General features: G+C 37.9%; 1 protein-coding gene across 2 annotated transcripts in view; it reads right to left on the bottom strand.

Annotated features, from left to right (window-relative positions):
• UBXN7 (UBX domain protein 7) overlaps positions 1-21,692 on the bottom strand; it is a 59,560-nt gene that overhangs the window by 14,818 nt on the left and 23,050 nt on the right. For both annotated transcript variants that reach the window (XM_045812512.2, XM_087861543.1), the window contains 5 exons: positions 14,563-14,628; positions 12,402-12,514; positions 5,077-5,223; positions 3,705-3,795; positions 2,918-3,045 (listed from right to left, as the gene is read on the bottom strand). In XM_045812512.2, coding sequence (XP_045668468.1) covers positions 2,918-3,045; positions 3,705-3,795; positions 5,077-5,223; positions 12,402-12,514; positions 14,563-14,628 — 545 coding nt within the window. The remainder of the gene's footprint in view (positions 1-2,917; positions 3,046-3,704; positions 3,796-5,076; positions 5,224-12,401; positions 12,515-14,562; positions 14,629-21,692) is intronic.

The raw sequence follows: 21,692 nt of genomic DNA, 5'->3' as shown, positions 1-21,692 counted from the left end.
ACAAAGTTGAAGAATTTATACCATGCAATTTCAAGACTTATAAAACTACAGTAATCATTAAGACAGAATATAATTGTGTAAAGAAAGACATCATTCGAAAAGAGCCCATAAACCTACACATATATATGATCATTTTTTGACAAAGGTGCAAAGGGCAATTCAATGGGGTAAAGGATAGTGTTTTTTAAGAAAAGGTGCCAGAATAAGTGTACAGCCATATGCAGACAAACAAAAAACCCCAAGTCGACTCTATCCTGACACCATATACAAAAATTAATTCAAAATGGATCACCGACTTAAGAGCTAAAATATAAAAAACATGGGATAAAATCTCGGGTTAGGCTAAGATTTCTTAGATAAGAGACAAAAAGCACAAAGTATAAAAGAAAAGTTTATGAACTGGATTTCATGAAAATTTTAAAATTTGCTCTTCAAAAGACTGCTATGAAATGAGTAAGTGAGCAACAGACTAGGAGAAAATATATGCAGACCATATGTTCAACAAAGGCTTATATCTAAGGAACTCTTACAACCCAGTAAGAGACATACAACTCAATAAAAAAATAAGCCGGAGATCTGAGTAAACACTTTACCAAACGAGAGAAAGCATAAAAGCACATGAAAAGATACTCATATCAAAAACTGTAATTTGTATATGTTAAACATGCTATTTATTGCACATTAACTATGCTTCATAAAGCTGTAACTTTTTAAAAAAAGATTTTAACTATTTTAGAGAGAGAGAAAGAGAGCACGAGTAAGCACACGGGGGTGGGGGGGCAGGGAGAGGAAAAAAGGAGGGGGAAAGAATCCCAAGCAGACTCTGTGCTGAGCATGACCCCTGACACCGGGCTCAATCTCACGATCCCAAGATCACGACCTGAGCCGAAACCAAACGCTTAACCAACTGAGCCACCCAGGTGCCCCTATAACTTTTTTTAAATAAAATAAACTTAAGGCTAACTTATCACACACAAAAAAGCAAACAGATGCGCCCATATGACATGCAATGGCTTGGACCGACTACAGATAATAACACTGTGTACCATGTAGGTTGATTTTAAAGGACGACACTATGATGGATACTACTAGTTTCCTATCTCACATTCAGTTTTCTTTGCCTCCTTAACAGAACACCTCACTTGTGTTTGTGCAAGGAAATGTGTCCAGCTAAAGTAAGCAGAATTCTTATCTATAGCTGTTAACTTTTGGGCAGAGGTTTTACCCCCTCCTTCCTTGTCCGTGCTTGGATATAATGCCCAGGAGCACAGCATCTATACTGTGAACATGGGAACAAAAAGCCAATACTAAGGATAAAGGAGGGGGTGGGGGGAAGAGGAGGAACCTGGTTCATTGATGACATCCACAGGAGTCACATCCTAGACTACCTATGTCAGCTTCTTGTTGAGAAAATAGATGTCTTCCTTGTTTAAGGTATTATTTGTTGGTGTTTCTCTTTTTTTTTTTTTTAAAGATTATATTTATTTATTTGACAGAGAGAGACAGCCAGCGAGAGAGGGAACACAAGCAGGGGGAGTGGGAGAGGAAGAAGCAGGCTCATAGCGGAGGAGCCTGATGTGGGGCTCGATCCCAGAATGCTGGGATCACGCCCTGAGCCGAAGGCAGACGCTTAACCGCTGTGCCACCCAGGTGCCCCTGTTGGTGTTTCTCTTGCACACAGTTGATCAATATTTGTAATATTCAGAGAATTTAGTATCCGATATGGGGTCTGAGGTACTAGTTACGCCAATGACCCCTATGTATTTGTCCAATGTTATGGTCCCACTCTCCCACTAAAAGCCTTACTTTTGTAAGAGACCTGGTGAAGTTGTAAACTCAATTAATGTTGCTGTAATTCAGCAAAGCACAAGCCCAGGCTCTGCTTTTTGAAAATATCAGCCTTATGACTACAAAGGATAAGAAACTCTCTTATGTTATCTCTGGGTTTTTTATGCCTTAAAAGAAAAGAATTCTACTTAACTAAAACTTCTCTAATGAGAAAGCAAACCAAAAAAAACCAAAAAACTAAAAAACAAAAACAAAACACAAAACAAAACAAAAAACTCGCAAAATACTGTGTCTATAGATAAAGATGAAACAATGTTTTAGTTCTGCAGTACTATGTCTACCTAAATAAAACTTCTGTAACGGGGGAAAAAGAATTCTGTACCACTCCTTGGCAAGCACCATTAGCATTTTGTGCCTGTGGGTACTTTATTCTAGGTGATAACTTAAGGAACTGCTTCACAACTGCATGATACAGACTGCTAAAGTCATATCCTCTGAAACTAATTTTATTCTCACTGCCATCAAAACCCAAATAGCACCTACAACCAACATGAGATTGCCCTATCTTTGAAGCTCTCTTACATGCCACTAATCTTGATTCCAATTATCAAACAGGTCTGCCTCATAAAAGCATATTAAAGAAATAATCTCTGTGTGGGCCACAGAGCCAAGCCCCAAAGCTATATAACCAGTAATAATGCCCAGCTATACCATCGTGAGAGCTGTCTAGGAAAAATACCATTTCCACTGCTGCTGAGACTTGGATACCAAAAGTCCTGGCAGTGCTGCCCCTGAAGAAGTGGATTCCTCTGTCACTGGGCTTCCCACAGCAGTCGTCCTGTCCACTGCTACACACTCACACTGTTTACTTCTAAATCCAGGTCTCAGGTCACATGCCTGTACCCTAACTGCAAGGGAGACTGGGGATATGAATCTTGTAATTTCACTAAGAAGACTGAACCCTTATGTGGGAAATTATCCAAATATAAAGAGGGTGTCTAAGATGCTGTGCAGCTACAAACTGTAACTGTCCAAAACTTATGTCATCACATTACTCAAAACACTTTACACAAGACATTTATATACAATTACACTTAACTGCCCATCACCACTTCTCAGTCATACTTACTGAACGGGCACATTTTTTGGGGGGACTGCTAGAAAGTCCATCCAGTTGTCCATGTTCACCCAGAAATCCTGTCACTTGATCCAAGAAAGAAGACACATCTAACTGGTGCCACTCTACTAGCTTCTGACCTACAAATTAAAAACCAGGATATATAATAAAATCAACACTCAGTTTGAACATTCTCATTAAATATTTCTTTTGGCACATGCATAATTAAAATTTGTATGGGACCACACACTCCACCCTTCACCAGCATAAGTTACATAGTATCTTCATAAACTAGAGGATACATTAATTATAACACATACATATAATTATAAGAGACTCCCAGCCATCATGACAGGGCAGCTACTTTATTTGCTGATAGCACTTATTGCCATTTAAGAAGAGATTCAGACAAAGCAGTAGCTATATGAAACTCAATTAAAATAATAATACTAGTTGTACCCTCTGCTTCTCTGGTGGGATTATAACCAGTAATCGAACATTCTTAGTATTTTAATGATAGAAAACCTAAGGGGATCCCTTATAAAAGGACAAGAAAGATAAACAGCTATTCTTCGAAAGGACAGAACTGTACAAAAATATAAAATAAAATACTACCATCTCCCAAAGTTACCAGAAACAGACTCCTAAATACATACTTCACAGATATTTAAACATTTCTCAAGGGAATGAATAAAAACCCTTTATCTAAATTATTACAAATAATTCTGAGACTAGATCCAAGTCAAATATTAAAGATCAATTAGAGAAAACTGAAAGATAAATGAGACATAAATCTTACCTGTCCGTGGATCCAGGATGGAAACATAGGGAAAATCCCCCAGCTTATAAAACTGTATGTATCTCTGACCTTCCTCACTGTCATGATAAACCTGTTAAATCATTGATATTACAAAAAAAGTCAGCTTCTAAAAAAAGTGTCAAATATATCCTTGTTATATACTAACAGCAATTAACTATCCAAATACACCTTTGGTATATGTTAGAATCTTACTCCTATATTAAACAGAAAATTAAAGTTTTCTGGTGTGAGTTCCCTCAACTTCTTGTCCTCAATCCCTCTGGAAACTTATAGAAACATAAATCTGTTCTTCCTCCCTTCCCAGTTTATTGCCCTTCCTGTTTAAGTTATCTGTCCATCTATGTCACTCCTCTCAACCATATACATCTTAATAAATCACAATATATTAAGATGATATGCTCGAGTGCCTAGCATAGTACGACCCAAAGAGATAACCAATCAACAGGTGCTGAATAAAAGATTACCATTCAGAAAAATCATATTGAATTTAGGGGCCTGCCACACATGAAAAGGCACACTAATAACATCAATAGCACAACTTGCATTGGGAAAAGAATTAAGTTCATTCAGAAGTTTTTATTTTCAGTTAATTTTTCATGAAATAAAAAATCAGAGCAAGGTCATCTAACTTGATAATTTAGCTTGATAATTTATATAAAAAGTAAGTACAACCAGCAAGACCCTAAGTGACAAGTCCAAGGACATACGGATGGTAGTATCAAACTCAAGCTAAAATCCAGGCCTTTGTCAAATGTTCTTCTATTATTCCAAGAACTTCTACATCCGCATTGTCAATTACAGTAGCCACTAGAACATGTGGTATTGAAGTACCTAAAATGTGGCTAGTCAGATACTGCTAAGTATAAAATATACATCAGGTCTTAAAGACTTAACACCAACAAACGAACAAACAAAAACCCTCAATATTTTAGTACTGATTTTCTATGTGAATTTTAAAAATATATTAAAATTAATTCCACTTATTTCTTCTGACCTTTTTAAATGTGGCTACAAGAAAACTTTAAATTACTTATGTAGCTCATGTTATATTTCTCCTGAACAGTATAGTTGTACGTTCTATCAAAATACATAAACTCTTCTGAGATAGGAGTATTATATGGTTTACATGGCATGGTTCTTTTTCTCTTCCCTCCCTTAGGAGTTCTTCATAGCTGCTCTTATTTTTACTTGTCCTTACTATTCCAGCCATTATGGGTGGTTTTACTTTTTCATATGTCACAATTTAACTGTTACTAATTTTTCCCCATTTTAAAACCTAATGCCTCCTCCCCAACACACCATACTACAAAAGTAAAATACCACAAAAATTTTGATTAACTCTCCTTCTCACCTGCCAGAAAATAAAATGTTCCCGGATAATATTCTTCACAGCTTCATTGCTCCATACATCGCGGTTGAGGCACTGGCATGCAAAGTCTTGTACATTTTGAATGTTTATCATTAGCCACTTATTTTGCATCTGGCCACACTCTTTGGCCTGTAAGAGTAAAGTAACATAACATTTGTTAGAAACACTTTCTACTTGGTAACTGGTATGTTTCAGAATTCAGAAGCTGCCTTCGGTATAAGTTTTTTTCTCAAGTACAACATCTAGAGTTTTCAGTATCTATACATTATTTACATTAATTTGCATATACGTATATAATTATACTGTCCGTTTTCAAGCATTCTTCAAATTTAAATTAACTGCTTTTCATTTATACACTGTTACTTGTTCAATGGCTAGATTTCTACTGTACATTTAAACATCTTTACCTAAAAAAGATTCCATAAAAAAGGTCGACAAGTCATATAATTATACTGTATTGTCTCTTCTGATCCCTATCCACAAATATCTCTCCTTTTAAACAGAGGTAAGCAGTGTGCATGTGTTACTTTGTTGTTTTCTTTTCTATACTTCCATACATGGTATACATACTTCAAAATGTGTTTTCCATACACAGTTCCAAACACCATTTTCATCCCAATTATCAGGCATGTGCTATTTTATAGAATCACCCTAAACACTTCAGTAAGAACTGCTGAGGGGTCTTCTCTTAAGGTTGTTATTCCTAAGGGTGGATTTCAAAACATGAGATCACAGGATCACAGAGTATTTCAGAATGATCTCCGAGACTCCCCAGTGTATGGTACAAATATCAATCTTGAGTGTGTACTTTTTGCTTCACAGTTCCTCATCACCACAAAGACCTAAGAAATGCTGCCAAATAGGGAAAGAATAGCAGGAAGGCAAATAAGCAAATGCTACTCAAACCTCTGCATAAGAACCAAAATGAAAGGTATAATTTTGAATAATTTTGTCCTGGAATAATATTCTTTTCCTATCAGTTTGACATGGGAAAATCTTAAGGATCAGTTAACTCAGATTAATAACTGACCAACATACACATTTTGAAAATATTATATAAGATGTAAAACTAAGAATATCTTAGGTTTTAAGGTTTATACAATCTTACAAATACTGTTATCCTATTTTTTGTATGAATCCCCCAGAGAAAATAATTTTCTAACATTCACTACTGATTCCACAAGTGAAAACCCAAGTTCTAAAAAGAAGTATCCATGTATTGAGCCAGGAAGCTGTATTTAACTGGTCAAAGCCTTATTTTAAAGTATAGTATAATAAAGAATTTTATTATACAAATATAATAACTCCTTGCTCCTAGGAAGTAACAGTGTTCCACTTACTTGCTTACCTATAACATTCACATAGATTTGATAAATGGGTGGTAAGTAATTATACTGTCTTAATTGAAGAAAAGTATTTGAGGGATGCCTGGGTGGCTCAGTGGGTTAAGCATCCAACTCTTGATTTTTGGCTCAGGTCATGATCTCAGGGCTGTGAGACTGAGCCCTGCATTGGGCTCCAGGCTGAGTGTGGAGCCTGCTTAAGATTCTCTCTCCCTCTACCCCCACGCCACTCTCCCCCCCCCCCCAAAAAAAAGAAAAGAAAAGGAAAGAAAAGAGAAGAAAAGTAAAGTATGTGAGAATAAAGAAAAAATTAACACACATTCTATAGAGACAGACTGAAGAGTACATACCCCTATTAACAGGGTAAATTTACATTTCTGCCTCAAATACAACACTGACAAGGAAAAAAATGTGTAACACCAAAAATAACAAAAGTTCAGAGTTTAGGGGTGCCTGGGGTCACTCAGCTGACTAAGCGGCTGACTCTTGACTTTGGCTCAGGTCATGATCTCAGGGTCATGAAGTCAAGCCCCCCCCCCCACCCCGCCCGTGGGCTCCATGATCAGCAAGGAGTCTGCTGGTCCCTCTCCCTCCCCTCTGCCCCTACCCCACTCTACCTCTCTAAAATAAATAAATAAAATCTTTTAAAAAATAAAGTCCAGAGTTCAAAAATTATGCAGAGTCATTCGTTTTCTGTGTTTAAAAAATTCGTTTATTTGCATTCATGCTTTCATTAATTCAGATTCATTCATTCGACAGGTACTTATTGAACCATGTTTCAGGTACAGTTATAGATGTGGGCTTATAGCAATTACCAGAACACAAAAATCCCTGCCTTCATGAAGCTTACACTGGGGGGCAAAACAGACTAGCAAAAACACCTGAAGATCTGGGACACGTGGGTGACTCAGTCAGTTAAGTGTCTGCCTTCAGCTCAGGTCATGATCCCAGGGTCCTGGGATCAAGTTCCACGTCGGGCTCCTTGCTCAATGGGGAGCCTGATTCTCCCTCTGCCTGCCACTCTCTTGCTTTCTCTCTCCCTCTCTGACAAATAAATAAAATCTTAAAAAAACAAAAACAAAAAAACCACTTGAAGATCTATTAAGAAATTACTGCTAGAAGGAAGGAGACAAAGAAGATACAAATTTCATGCAAAGCAACAATGTCTGGGTGAAAGGTCTTAACCCAATCTCACTAAGTATACAAATTATAAGAGTCAAGGACTAGAGGTGAGAGTGGACCATGGGACAATAATGAATCATCCCTCTTGGAATCTATTAGGGCTGTTCTGAGTCAATATTCAAAAGCCATTACAGGGAAACCCAAGGGCAAGTGTGGCTATACCAAACAGAGAGGTATGTGATAGGATTTATCATGACAAGAGGGAACAGTAAAGACTAACCTCTCTCTCAGTCCTAGACAGATCAGGAAAGTATGAAAAATAAAGGGTATAGAAAAAAAAATTTGTTTCAATAATAAATATATATCCACAAAGCTAAAAAGGAACTATTAAAATATGCACAGTACTTTCTTATGGAAACGTTAATTACTTTTACCCACATTTATAGCAAGTACTTTTGAAATAAATAAAGTACTCTTAGTGATTAGGACTAGGAGCATGTGTAACTAAAGGACAATTTTAACAAATATGCATTTCTTATAAGGAATATCAAGGAAATTGTTCTGATTCTTTGTGTACAATATACTCCAGATTATGCCATTCTTTCAATCATTTAACAAAGATTTAATGAGGGCCAGCTATGTGCCAGAAACTCTTCCAGGCACTGTGGAACAGTAAATAAAACAAAGTCCCTATGTTCATGGAATTTAAGGGCTAAGTGGAGAAATAAGAAAACCTAAGGGGCGCCTGGGTGACTCAGTCGGTTGAGCATCCGACTCTTGATCTCAGCTCAGGTCTTGATCTCAGGGTTGTGAGTTCAAGCCCCGCAATGGGCTCCACTGGGTGTGGAGCCTACTTGAAAAAAAAAGAGAGAGAGAGAGAGAGAGAGCGAGAAGAAAAAGGTAAAGAAAAAGAAAAGAAAACCTAAGAAATGTTCCAATGCCCAGGTCAGATCATTCATCCTAAGTGCTTTGCTCACTCACTTCCAGCTGTATTGGTTTCCTTGACTGTATCCAAACTAGGCCTAGGTCTTTCCAGTATCAGTTCCTTTATACTTAACTGTTTTGTCTACTCTTCCCCTGGACCTTCCTATGATTCACACTTCCTCACTACATTCAGGTTTTTATCAAATCTCATCCTTTCATAATCTTCCCTCATCTTTCTATCTAAAATAGTTCTGGGGCGTCTGGGTGGCTCAGTTGGTTAAGTGTCTGCCTTCAGCTCAGGTCATGATACCGGAGTCCCAGAATCCAGCCCCGTACTGGGCTCCCTGATCAGTGGGGAGTCTGCTTCTCCCTCTGACCCTCCCCACCATGTGTGTTCTCTCTCTCTAATAAATAAAATCTTTAAAAATAAAATAAAATAAGATAGTTCTGTCCCCTCACAATTATAAACATATGTGAAATTTATGAAATCAACCTTGCTTTCAATTCACCAGTAAGAACACTTAGAACTTAATGGCCTCAAACAAAAAATAGCCTTCTCTCTCTTTCCCTCATTCTATTTTATTCTTTCTCCCGGCAACAACTATGACCTGAAATTTCTCCTCCTCTCTCTTCCACTCTCTCATTACATATACATATCAAACATGCACATAAAATACATATACACTAAATATATGTTATATATTGCTTGTTTTTTATTTGTTTATAGTCTGTTTCTCCCTCTAGATTATAAACTCTTTGACAGCAAGAACTTTGTATAATTTGTTTATCACGATCTCTCTATGGCAGAAACTGCTTATAGGTACTAAATACCCATTTTCCCCTTCTCCCTCTTAGTAACAGAACCTCCAACTTTTTTTGCTAAGCATCTGGATTTCCTAGTGTCCCTTGCAGCTAGGTTTGGCCATGTGGTTGAGTTCTGGTTAATGGGATATGAGCAGAAGTGATATGTACAACTTTTAGGTTGTGCCTTTATTTTTTTTTTTAAGGATTTTATTTATTTGTTTTTGAGAGCGCACGCACGAGAGAGAGAGAGAGAAGAAGGGAGGGAGCACAGAGCCGGGGGAGGGGCAGAGGGAGAAGCAGACTCCCTGGTGAGCAGGGACACCGCCCCCCCAATAACAAACTCGATCCCAGAGCCCTGGGATCATGACCTGAGCTGAAGACAGACGCTTAACTGACTGAGCCACCCGGGCGCCCTAGGTTGTGCCTTTGAAGGGAAAAAGTGTACCCTTCTCAGCCCCTTCCTTCCATGCTGGTTGGAAAGCAAACAAGGTGGTGAGCCATCTTGACTCATATGAAGAGAAGCAAGTAAGACCTAGGGAATAGCAGTGCAAGACAGAAAATGCTGCACTCCTAATAACTTCAGGTAGCAGAACCACTCGAACAGTCTGGACTTATCTTATTTACGCTACCGTCTGCTTTCTTCCTAGTCTCTCTCTCATATGCAGTCAAATCTTTATCCCAACAAACATAATCCCCATTACCTAGCACGAGGCCTTGTAATTCAAGGCTTTAATAAATAGCTACTAAGGGGCACCTGGGTGGCACAGCGGTTAAGCGTCTGCCTTCGGCTCAGGGCATGATCCCGGCGTTATGGGATCGAGCCCCACATCAGGCTCCTCCGCTAGGAGCCTGCTTCTTCCTCTCCCACTCCCCCTGCTTGTGTTCCCTCTCTCGCTGGCTGTCTCTATCTCTGTCAAATAAATAAATAAATAAAATCTTTAAAATAAATAAATAAATAAATAAATAAATAGCTACTGAGTAAACAAGTGAACTAATCCGTCTCTCATTTGGTTACCATGAACCACAACACTTGAACATACTCTACATCTAGTTACACAAAGAAAAGTCCAGTTTCTAAACCTGTAAAACTGTGCCTCAAATCTACATCTCAGATGGTGCCCAAACCTATGGGCCCTGCCTGAGCAGCCAGAGTGTTCCTCCAATTTTTAACATTCACCTTCCTAATCTTCAGTGACTTAATTTTGCATATTACCTAATTTTTATAAAACTAAAACACATCATTAGTCATAATTAAATGCCCACCTTTTGTGGGAATGTTTATGTCATTTACAGATTTATAAACAATAAAGTTCAGTATTATCAGTGAATAAATGGATTGCTATGAATAATACAGGTCATGAAATACAAAGAAAAAAGGTGATATAACTTAACAAAATGAATCAAACGTCAGATAATATCAAAAAAGATTCACATTTTCCCTCAAGAACAAGCAGAGTAACTGCTTCTATGAGCCCAAAGTGATCAAATTAAGCCAAGTGCAGTTATTTCATTAAGCCCTAGGGCAACTCAAAAGCTACTAAAAAACGGAAAACAGGGCAAAACAAACTCAGATCCCCTTTGTTTTTCATATTGCTGCTATTCTCTTTCAATGGCTGAATTAGCGCCAGAACAGGAGAAAGGATAGGCAGCTGCCACATTTAGATCACCAGGCCAAGAAAAAGAAAACATCTTTGAGCTGACTAATTAGTATCAGACTCTCAACTCTAGTCTTACTGACATGACAAAAGAAATGCTTGGGGCTTCTGAGTGGCTCAGTCGGTTAAGTGTCTACCTTTGGCTTGGGTCGGTGGTCTGGGTTCCTAGGGTCACGCTCCAGTGTGGGCTCCCTCCACTCAGTGAGGGGTCTGCTTCTCCCTCTCTCTGCCTGCCCCTCCCCCTGCTTGTGCTCTGTCTCTCCCACAAATAGGTGAATAAAATCTTAAAAAAAAAAAAAAAGTGATTGCTTGGTCAAATCACTATCACTTGGATTTTCTGTTATGCGCAGCCAAACACTTTCAGGTTTTACAATTCAGAAAATTAAACTGAAGAATAGGCTTAAATTTTTAATCTCACATTTAGGCTACTCCAAAAGAGTATGTCAAAGTAGAAAATCTTTTAAAAAACAATCATAATTCACTTCCAAATACGCAGCTACAAACATCATTTTTGTGAGTACTGTTTGGCCTACTTTATGCTAACAGATAAGACTGAAACTTAAGTGATTTATGTCTTTGGAAATGCTATTCTGACTCAAAGAGCATTAACACACTAGTTAACACACAAAAGCAACTTTTTGAATACTTCAACAGAATATTTAAAATCCCAACCAAACTCATTCATTTAACAGATGTTTCTATAAAATACCAGAAACTGGGGGCCCCTGGGTGGCTCAGCTGGTTAAGCGTCTGCCTTTGGCTGGAGGGGGGGATAGTGTCCCTGCTCAGCGGGGAGTCTGCTTGTCCATCTCCCTCTGCCCCTCCCCCCAGCTCGTGCTTTCTTTTTTTTCTCTCTCTCTCTCTAATAAATAAGTAAAATCTTTTAAAAAAATACCAGAAAGTGGGTCCCAAAAATTACCAAAATAAAAAACATGTTACCCCTGCCCTCATTAAGCTTATAATTTAGCAGACAATCAAGTAAAACTGCTCTGGAAAGTTTTTCTTTGGCTTTAGCCAAATTAAACCAAAAAACTGAGGGAGAATATCTTTTGCAACTACACAGATATTCTTTTAAAATACAATAGGATCCCCACAGAAATATGGGCAAAAGATACCTACAATTCACAAATGGCCAATAAACACAGGCACACTACTCTCAGTAGCAATCAAAGAAACACAAACAAAAAAAAATTAAGATTTTTTTTCAAAAACTATGAAAATGGCAAAGATTCTGAAGTGATACCACACAAGGATAATAAAAGGATTTTATGAAACAATCTCATATATTGCTGGTAGAAATATAAATCAATGCAATCTTTTATGTATTTCATACTTGTGTCATACTTATTAAGGTACCAATTCTCTATATTCTGGAAACTTTTTTGTTCTTAGAAACAAAAAAATGGCATTGAAAGTGCAAAAGGATTCATAGCTAGGCTTACAATGTCCAACAACTTACTGTTTCAAAGCTGCCTTTATGCATCAAATCAATGGGTGGCCGGAAGAGATCTGCAAGGGTAGTTAGTTTCTTATCTATTGCTCCTCCATTTCTTAATTCCTGTTCTTGCCGAACTGCAACACGGGACGACAGAAGTTTCAGTTAGCCAGAAAATAAAAGCAATGAATCTCAAAATATAAAAAGCATGCATCAACTGCAAGAATTACTGAACAATGTGCGTGACCTCATGCAAATGCAAATATCTAATGCTGATTCTGAAATGAAAAACATACAAAGCAAGGTGGGGTGGGAGCCTTAAGACTTAGTACTCTCAATCCAAATAAAAGGACAAAAGCTGAAAATTACAGCAGGGTCACCTAATCCAAATATTTCCCTCTCATATTCCAAGTGAACTTGAGCACAGGAGCAAATTTTCACCTCCATTTACCCAGTTCTGAAAGTGAGCCTGATGTATCTGTGGTTTCTAGCCACATTCCCCATCTTTAACAATTCTGGCCGTGAGAGAGAACCACCGACCACCACCTGTCGTCACCTTCTTCTGTCTTCTGGAAGGGTACATGCTTCCCTGGATGAGCTGAATCAGTTTGGGTTCCCCTTCAACTCTCTCCAAAGTTACAAGACCTATCTGTGCTGCAATGAGCTCATTATAGATCAACTACAAAATCAAGCATGGTCCGATGGTTTTTCATATACTCTCTCAACAGCTTTGCTTTTCTTTAAGATTCCACTGGTAAATCACTACTAAAACCTCTAAAGGTACAAGGCCAAGAATCTCATTCTAACTTCCTCCACAGAAAGACATAAACCTATCCCAAACAACTGCAGCCAAAATGTTAAGAGTGGCTGCTTTGGGTGGTGTAGCTTTTTCGTCTTCTGTTTTTCAATCCCCTACAATAACCATTTTCATTGTGGTCATTCCTTTAACTGACAGATATCAGGATTTCTTTTTTTCCACCAATTATTGTTTTAAAGTACAGCTGACATATAATATTCTTTTAGTTTCAGGCGTACAACATAGTGATTCAACAATTATATACGTTACAAAATGCTCACCACTGTTAAATGTAGTTACCCTTTGTCACCATACAAGTTATTACAGTATTAACTGACTATATTCCCAATGTTGTAGTTTTCATCACTGTGACTTATTTTATAACTGGAAGTTTACACCTCTTAATCCCCTTCATCAATTTCGCTTATCCCCCACTTCCCTATGGCAACAACCAATTTATTCTCTGTATTTAGGAGTCTCTTTCTCACTTGTTCGTTCATTTGTTTTGTTTTTTAGATTCCACATATACATGCAATCATATGGCATTTGTCTTTCTTTGTCTGACTTATTTCACTTAGCATAATATCCTCAAGGTCCATAATGTTGCCGTGAATGGCAAGGTTTCTGTCTTTTTTGACTAATATTCTACTGTGTACATAATACCACATCTTCTCTATCCATTCATCTACTGATGGCCACCTTAGGCTGCTTCCGTAACCGGCTACTGAAAATAACGCTGCAATAAAAAAAGGGGCGCATATCTGTTTTCTTAGGATAAATACCCACAATTATAATTATTGGGTCATACGGTATTGCTAGTATTAATTTTGGGGGGAACCTCCATATTGTTTTCCGTAGTGGCTGCACCCATTTGCAATCCCATCAACACTGCACAAGAGTTCCTTATTCTCTATATCTTTGCCAACACTTCTTATTTCTTGTCTATTTCATACTAGCCATTCTGACTGATGTGAGGTGAGATGTCAGGATCTTGAGGAAAACCACCTTTTTCTTTTATTGTAGTCAGCGTTTAAGTGCTCATTCAAAAGCTAATTAACTTCGTAAATTACTAGATTTCTTACATTTCTCCATCATTCTTATTATTCTTCTATCACCAGTTAGGTTAGCATTTGGAACAATTTAGCTCAAGGGGAAGTTAGTAATGATTACAGACTGAATTCTCCTTTTAAAATAAGGTGACTCCTCAAAGTAATCAGGCCTAGCAATTAATCATCTTTTCTTTTTAAGAAAATCTATATGAAACAAACCATGATCTTGACCTATAGGAGAATATATGGGTGCTTTTCCATATTGCAGTTTTCTACGTGGGAGAAAGGAGGGAGAAGGAAGGAGAGAGAGAGAGATAATAAACTGGTACAAGACACCTACTAGTCTCAGTTTGAAAATCTCGGAAACCATCAAATATCGAACGTGCAGGCCTTCGTCTTTTAGGAGCTTTTGGGGAAAAAAACAGAAATGATACAAAAATTTAAATCTTATTTTTGAAACAGTTCTAAAAACTTCCTTATCTGTAAGTATTTCTTGTTTTAAAACACTCATAGATTTATAAAGGTGTCCTCCTTCAAAAAAATAAAATATTTAAAAACCTTCAAGTCATTCATATAAAATTAACTGAACCATTTTCAGCCCAACCATGCTGTTCTACAAATAAGAAAATTAAGACCCAGTTAAGACACTTAACCAAACTTGTGTAGAAGACAGGAACAAAGAAGATTTTGAGGATGACTCCCCACGGTGATGAAGTTACACACATGTTGGAAACACCTAATTCAGGTTAGCCTAAGGGATCTATCCTTCGGTGTAACACTTGAGTGAGTACCTACCTTCTAAACCATATTTAAGAACAACTTCTTAGTCAATAGATACACATGTAGAATTATAAACACCAAAAACATTTTTAATTTTGGAAGAAAAATTTTTTCCAGTCACATAATGGGTTAGTTGAAAGAAAAGTAAACAGAACCAAGGTCTTCTGATACCTGATAGAGTATCTATTACCCAATCCTTAAGTATTTTATAAAGTCTAGAAAGCAATAATAAAAATGTTATCTTCCTATATGTGTAAGTTCAGATCATTTGCCAGATCATTTATATACATTACAATAAACAGGGACTTAACAATTCCTTCAGTATGGGTAACCGTTATTAAACTGGCTTATGGCATGCCTGGCCAGCATGTAAACAGAACAATGCTTCATGTTAATAAATGATGAATAGCAGTTAAGATTAGATAAAAGTATAAAGTCCCCCACCCCATGTCAAAGCATCTTTCCCAAAAGTCTGTATATGCCGTTATGTAAGACAATTCATTCCACCCAAGAACAATTAAGTAAAAAAAACCAAAAAAAAATGCAGAACCGTATATTTAAAAAGCTCATTTTTGTTTGAAGTATTATCTGTACATAATTTATGCACATTTGTGTATTTATTTATTTTTTTGAAGATTTTATTTGTTTGACAGAGAGAGAGAGCGCGCGCAGAAGCAGGGGGAGTGGCAGGCAGAGAGGGAGGGAGAAGCAGGATCCCCGCTGAGCAAGGAGCCCAATGCAGGGCTCCATCTCAGGACCCTGGGATCAGGACCTGAGCCAAAGGCAGATGCTGAACTGACTGAGCCACCCAGGTACCCCCTCATTTGTGTATTTATATTAAAGAATCACAATATTACCTCAAGGAAAAAATATTTGATTAAAAAAGGAGAAACTTTCATGTTTTAGTTCTGTATTGAATTTTATTTATATTAAATTTATTTAAACTGAAAACTTTTAAATTTAAATATTGCATTATTTTCTCCTCCCTTCCTCTTTCCCTCCTTTCCTTTATAAAGCAGCAGCAAGGAATGTTATTCTTTCCAATCTTGTAACTATTTTTAATCAAGAGTTCCTACTTCAGGGGCGCCTGGGTGGCACAGCGGCTAAGCGCCTGCCTTCGGCTCAGGGCGTGATCCCGGCGTTCTGGGATCAAGCCCCACGTCAGGCTCCTCCGGTAGGAGCCTGCTTCTTCCTCTCCCACCCCCCTGCTTGTGTTCCCTCTCTCGCTGGCTGTCTCTATCTCTGTCGAATAAATAAATAAAAAATCTTAAAAAAAAAAAAAAAAGAGTTCCTACTTCAAATGTATAGGTTTCTAGCAGGAATAATATGGCATCTCAAATAATGCCTTCTTAAAACTCTTTAGCAGATACTTTTTAACCGTAACAATTAAGAAAGTAAGGATATCTGAGGATAAGGCATACAATGGCTGCCTAAACAGAGCATATGATTATTGGGGAGGTAGTACATAAAAGATAGCTTTCTTCTACTTTGAAATTGCCAAAGGCAGACCACTCAATATTTCACACACACCCACCCACTTTTTTCCCACTTTAGCCCTTCTATAACAGGCACCTGATCTCCTGGGAAGTCTCCTACCTCTTTTGCTAGCCTTGGACACAGCTCCTTTTCTTTCTTGGGCTCATAACCTGCTCCCATTTGTTTCCTCCTCATTTATGCTAAGTCTAACCAAGAACCTCTCCTCAGGCCACACACACCTCTAGTCCTAGGACCATTATTATAGGCATACCTCAGAGATAATGTAAGTTTGGTTCTAGACTACCGCAATAAAGCAAATATTGCATTAAGATGAGTCAAATGAATTTGTGAGTTTCCCAGTGCATATAAAAGTTATATTTACAGTAAAGCTGACCACTGAATAATACAGATTTTTTTTTTAAAGATTTTATTTATTTATTTGACAGAGATAGAGACAGCCGGCGAGAGAGGGAACACAAGCAGGGGGAGTGGGAGAGGAAGAAGCAGGCTCTTAGCAGAGGAGCCTGATGTGGGGCTTGATCCCATAACGCTGGGATCACGCCCTGAGCCGAAGGCAGACGCTTAACCGCTGTGCCACCCAGGCGCCCCTAATACAGATTTGAACTACACGGGTCTACTTATATGCAGGTGTTTTTCAATAAATACAGTACAATACTGCAAATGTGTTTTCCTTGATTTTTTTAATAACATTTTTTTCCAACTTACTTTATTGTTAAGAATACAGTATATAGTACATATACAAAATATGCGTTCATCAACTGTTTACATTATTGGTAAGACTGCCAGTCAACTGCAGACTATTAGTTAACATTTGGGGCGGGAGGGGGGGGAATCAAAAGTTATATGCAGATTTTAACTGCTTGGCGGTCAGTTCCCCTAACCCCTGAGTTGTTCAAGAGACAACTGTATACTGTAGTCCATTATGTGTGCAATAGCACTATGTCTAAAAAAATGTACACATTAAATATTAAAAATATTTTATTGCTAAAAAATGCTAACCATCATTGGAGCTTTCAGCAAGCTGTAATCTTTCTGCTGGTGAAGGGCCTTGCCTCTGTGTTGATGGCTGCTAGACTGATCACGGTGGTAGCTGCCGAATTTGGAATGGCTGTGGCAACCTCTTAAGATAATGAAGTTTTGCGTTAATTGACTGTTCTTTTCACAAATGATTTCTCTGTAGCATACGATGTCGTTTGCTAGCATTTTACCTACAGTAGAACTTCTTTCAAAATCAGAGTCAACCAAGCGGCACCTGGGCTGGCTCGGTGGAGCATGTGACTCTTAATCTTGGAGTTGTTAGTTTGAGCCCCACACTGGGAGCAGAGATTATTTAAATAAACAAACAAACAAATAAATAAATAAAATTTTTTAGAATTGGAGTCGATCCTCTCAAACCTTGCTGCTTTATCAAATAAGTTTATGTAATATTGTAAATCCTTTGTTGTCATTTCAACAGTCTTCACAGCATCTTCACCAGGAATACATTCCATCTCAAGAAGCCATTTTCTTTGCTCATCCATAAGAAGCAACTCCTCATCCACTTGAATTTTATCAAGAGACTACAGCAATTCACTTACACCTTCAGGCTCCACTTCTCATTCTAGTTCTCTTGCTATTTCTACCCACATTTGCACTCACTTCTTCCACTGAGGTCTTGAACCCTCAAAGTCATTCATGAGGGTTGGAATCAACTTCTTCCAAACTCCTGCTAATGATGTTATTTTGACCCCTTCCCATGAATCGTGAATGTTCTTAATGGTATCTAGAATGGTGAATCCTTTCTATGAGGTTTTCAATTTACACTGCCCAGATCCATCAAAAGAATCACTATCTATGGCAGCTATTGCCTTACAAGATGTATTTCTTTAATAATAAGACTTGAAAATAAAAATTTCTCCTTAATCCATGGGCTGCAGAATGGATGTTGTGTTAGCAGGCATAAAAACAGTATTAATCTTGTTGGCCAATACCACCAGAGCTCTTAGATGACCAGGTGTGTTGTCACTGAACAGTCCTTTTTTGAAAAGAATCTTTTTTTCAAGCAGGTTTCAACCATGGGCTTAAATATTCAGTAAATCCTGTTGTCATACAGGTTTTGTTGTTCTTTTTATAGGGCTCAGGCAGGACAGATTTAGCATAATGCTTAAGGGCTCTAGGACTTTCAGAATGGTAAATGAGCACCAGCTTCAACTTCAAGTCACCAGCTGCATTAGCCCCTAACAAGAGAGCCAGCCTGTCCTTTGAAGATCTGAAGCACTGACTTCTCCTCTCTAGCTACGGAAGTCCAAGACGCATTTTCTTCCAATAGAAGGCTGTTTTGTCTACACTGAAAAATCTGTTGCTTAGTGTAACCACCGTCATGAATTATGTGAGCTAGGTCTTCTGGAGAACTTGCTGCAGCTTCAGCATCAGCACTAGCTACTTCACTTTGCACTTTTATGTTACAGAGACGGCTTCTTCCCTTAAACCTCATGAACCCAACCTCTGCTGGCTTCCAACTTTTCTTCTACAACTTCCTCACCTCTCTCAGCCTTCAAAGAATTGAAGAGGGTTAGAGTCTTGCTCTGGATTAGACTTTGGCTTAAGTCTAATTGTGGCTGGTTTGATCTTTGATCCTGACACTAAAACTTTCTCCTTACCAGCAAGCAAGGTTGTTTCACTTTCTCATCATTCAGGTGTTCAATGGAGTAGCACTTCTCATTCCTTTCAGAACTTTTTCCTTTGCATTCACAACTTGGCTAACTGGCACAGGAGGCGTAGGTTTGGCCATCTAAGGTTTCAGTATGCCTTCCTCACTAACCTTAATCATTTCTAGCTTTTGATTTAAAGTGAGAGACAAGCAACTCTTCCTTTCACGTGGACACTTAAAGGACATTGCGGGGTTACTGACTGGCCTAATTTCAATATTGCTGTGTTTCAGGGACTAGAGAGGCCCAAGAAGAAGGAGAGACAGGTAATGGGTGGCTGGTGAATCAGTCACATCAATTAAGTCCACCACCTTATATGGGTGTGGTTTGTGGTGCCCCAAAACAACTATAATAGTACAATGAAAGATCATGGATTATAGATCACCGTAACAAATATAATAATAATGAAAATATCTGATATATTGCAAGAATTACCAATATGTAACACAGAGACATGAAGTGAGCAAATGCTGTTGGTAAAATGGTGCTGACAGACTTGTTCAACACAGTGTAGCCACAAACCATTCATTTGTAAAAAGCACAATATTTACGAAGCATAATAAAACAAGGAATGCCTGTACTACCACCTGCCTCTTCAATATTTGTTTCTGACTCTTCCAAGCCATCTGCTATATAGCAAACATCAGTTCTTTGTATTCTCACTCTATTGTCCACATAACAGGAATGCTGGTCACTGAGGTCAAAGAGGCTAAGCTACAAAATGCTAATAAAAGATTCAAAATGAGATTCATAGAATAGGGAAGTGGGACAGGTGGAGAATAAAAATTTAGTTAGAGTGGCACTGCATCGCATTTTCACAACTCCCTGTTAATTTAATAACTGGTTTAAGAGAAGACATCTGGATTTTCAGATCTGCTTCTGCATTCAATCTGTTGTTACTCCTATAGCTCAAGTAAATGAAGGAAATTAAAAGTCAACCTAACACAGATACGTAGTTGTAAAGGGCAGGAGTATTTTAGTAGTGTTTTGAGATCACTGTGAATATTCTCCTTTGATACTGCACCAAAACTCAACCAGTAGTAGTTTCTTAAAGGTTAACTGCAGCACAGAATCTAAAATCTTATCAATGAGCTTTTCATTATCTGCTCCATTAAAATCCATTGGTCTATGTGGTAGGCGGTCTCTAGGATGGCCTCCAATTATCCCAATTTCCCAATATTCATAACCTCTGTGTGAGTATCTTGAATATGGGCAGGATCAAATGGAATGTGGCAGAGGTGATGTGATGGGTTGTCACTTCTAAGAAAGATGGTGGCTTCTAAAATAGGCTGCCTTCTCTTGCTCTCTCATTTGCTCTATGATAAGGAACTGATGTCTCCAGCCAACCAACAGCCACATGAGTAAGCTTAGGAGATCCTCCTCTACTCAAGCTTTGAAATGATTATAGCTCTGGCTGACACCTTGATTATACCCTTATGAAAGACCCTAACCAAAGATCCTTAGCTAAGCCACACCTGGATTCCTAAACCACAGAAACTGAGAGATAACAAGTTTCAGGAAGCTAAATTTTGGAACAATCTGTTACACAGCAATAGATAACTAATCTATCTATCTATCTATCTATCTATCTATCTATCTATCTATCTATCTATACAATTTATCTTATTGTCTGTTCTTTTACCTATGCACAATTTCGTAATATGGTGCACTGGTCATTTGAAAATATTAGTTCAGGGGCACCTGGGTGGATCTGTCAGTTAAGCATCCAACTCTTGCTCAGGTCACCATCTCAGGGTTGTGAGATTGGCCCTGCATTGGGCTCTGCTCTGGGCATGGAGCCTGCCTAAAGATTCTCTCTCTCCCTCTGTCCCTCCCCCAACACCCCCTTAAAAAAAGAAAAGAAAATATTTGTTCACTGAGTTATGCAAACATTCCAAACAGGAACCATTTCATTATACAATCATAATAAAAAATCAACATCTGTTAATGCCACCACTAATCTCATCAGAAACCCTTTAAGTAATGGGAAGCCATCAAGCTCCTAATCGTGGATATAAATTTTTTAAAATTCTAATTTTTGCCTGAAAGCTCTCTCTTTTTTTTAGTAACTGGTAACAACAATGTCAGTTTTCTGTCTTAAAGCAGTAACAGGCTTTTATTCAGATCCAAGAAAATGTCTGCCAAATGCTTAAGTCTAAATAACCACAGTTTGTCAGGAATCTTTCAAGTAAAAATAATGTTCCATAAAAAAAGCAGCTAGTTTAGCTCACAACTCGAACAACTGTACAAGTGCTTTTCCTTAAAGTAACCACACTTCAGTATGCAGAAGTGCTTTATGTATACATCCTATTTCATAAAACAGAATAGTTTAAAAATGTGTACTCATGAGTCAAGATTTAATGAAATTAATTTCTGATTGCTTCCTCAAGAATATTATCAAGTAAAATAGGTTTATTTTTAAAAAACTGTGAGTGTATGGCAGTGAAGAATTTACACTTCGGTGCCATTGCCCTGACTCAATTAAGATGCAGCAGTCTGATCTATC

This window comes from Ursus americanus, chromosome 4 (assembly GCF_024610735.1).
Source record: "Ursus americanus isolate L20-20 chromosome 4, mUrsAme1.1.p, whole genome shotgun sequence".
Taxonomy (NCBI): domain Eukaryota; kingdom Metazoa; phylum Chordata; class Mammalia; order Carnivora; family Ursidae; genus Ursus; species Ursus americanus.
This window is presented reverse-complemented; position numbering and strand designations above follow the sequence as displayed.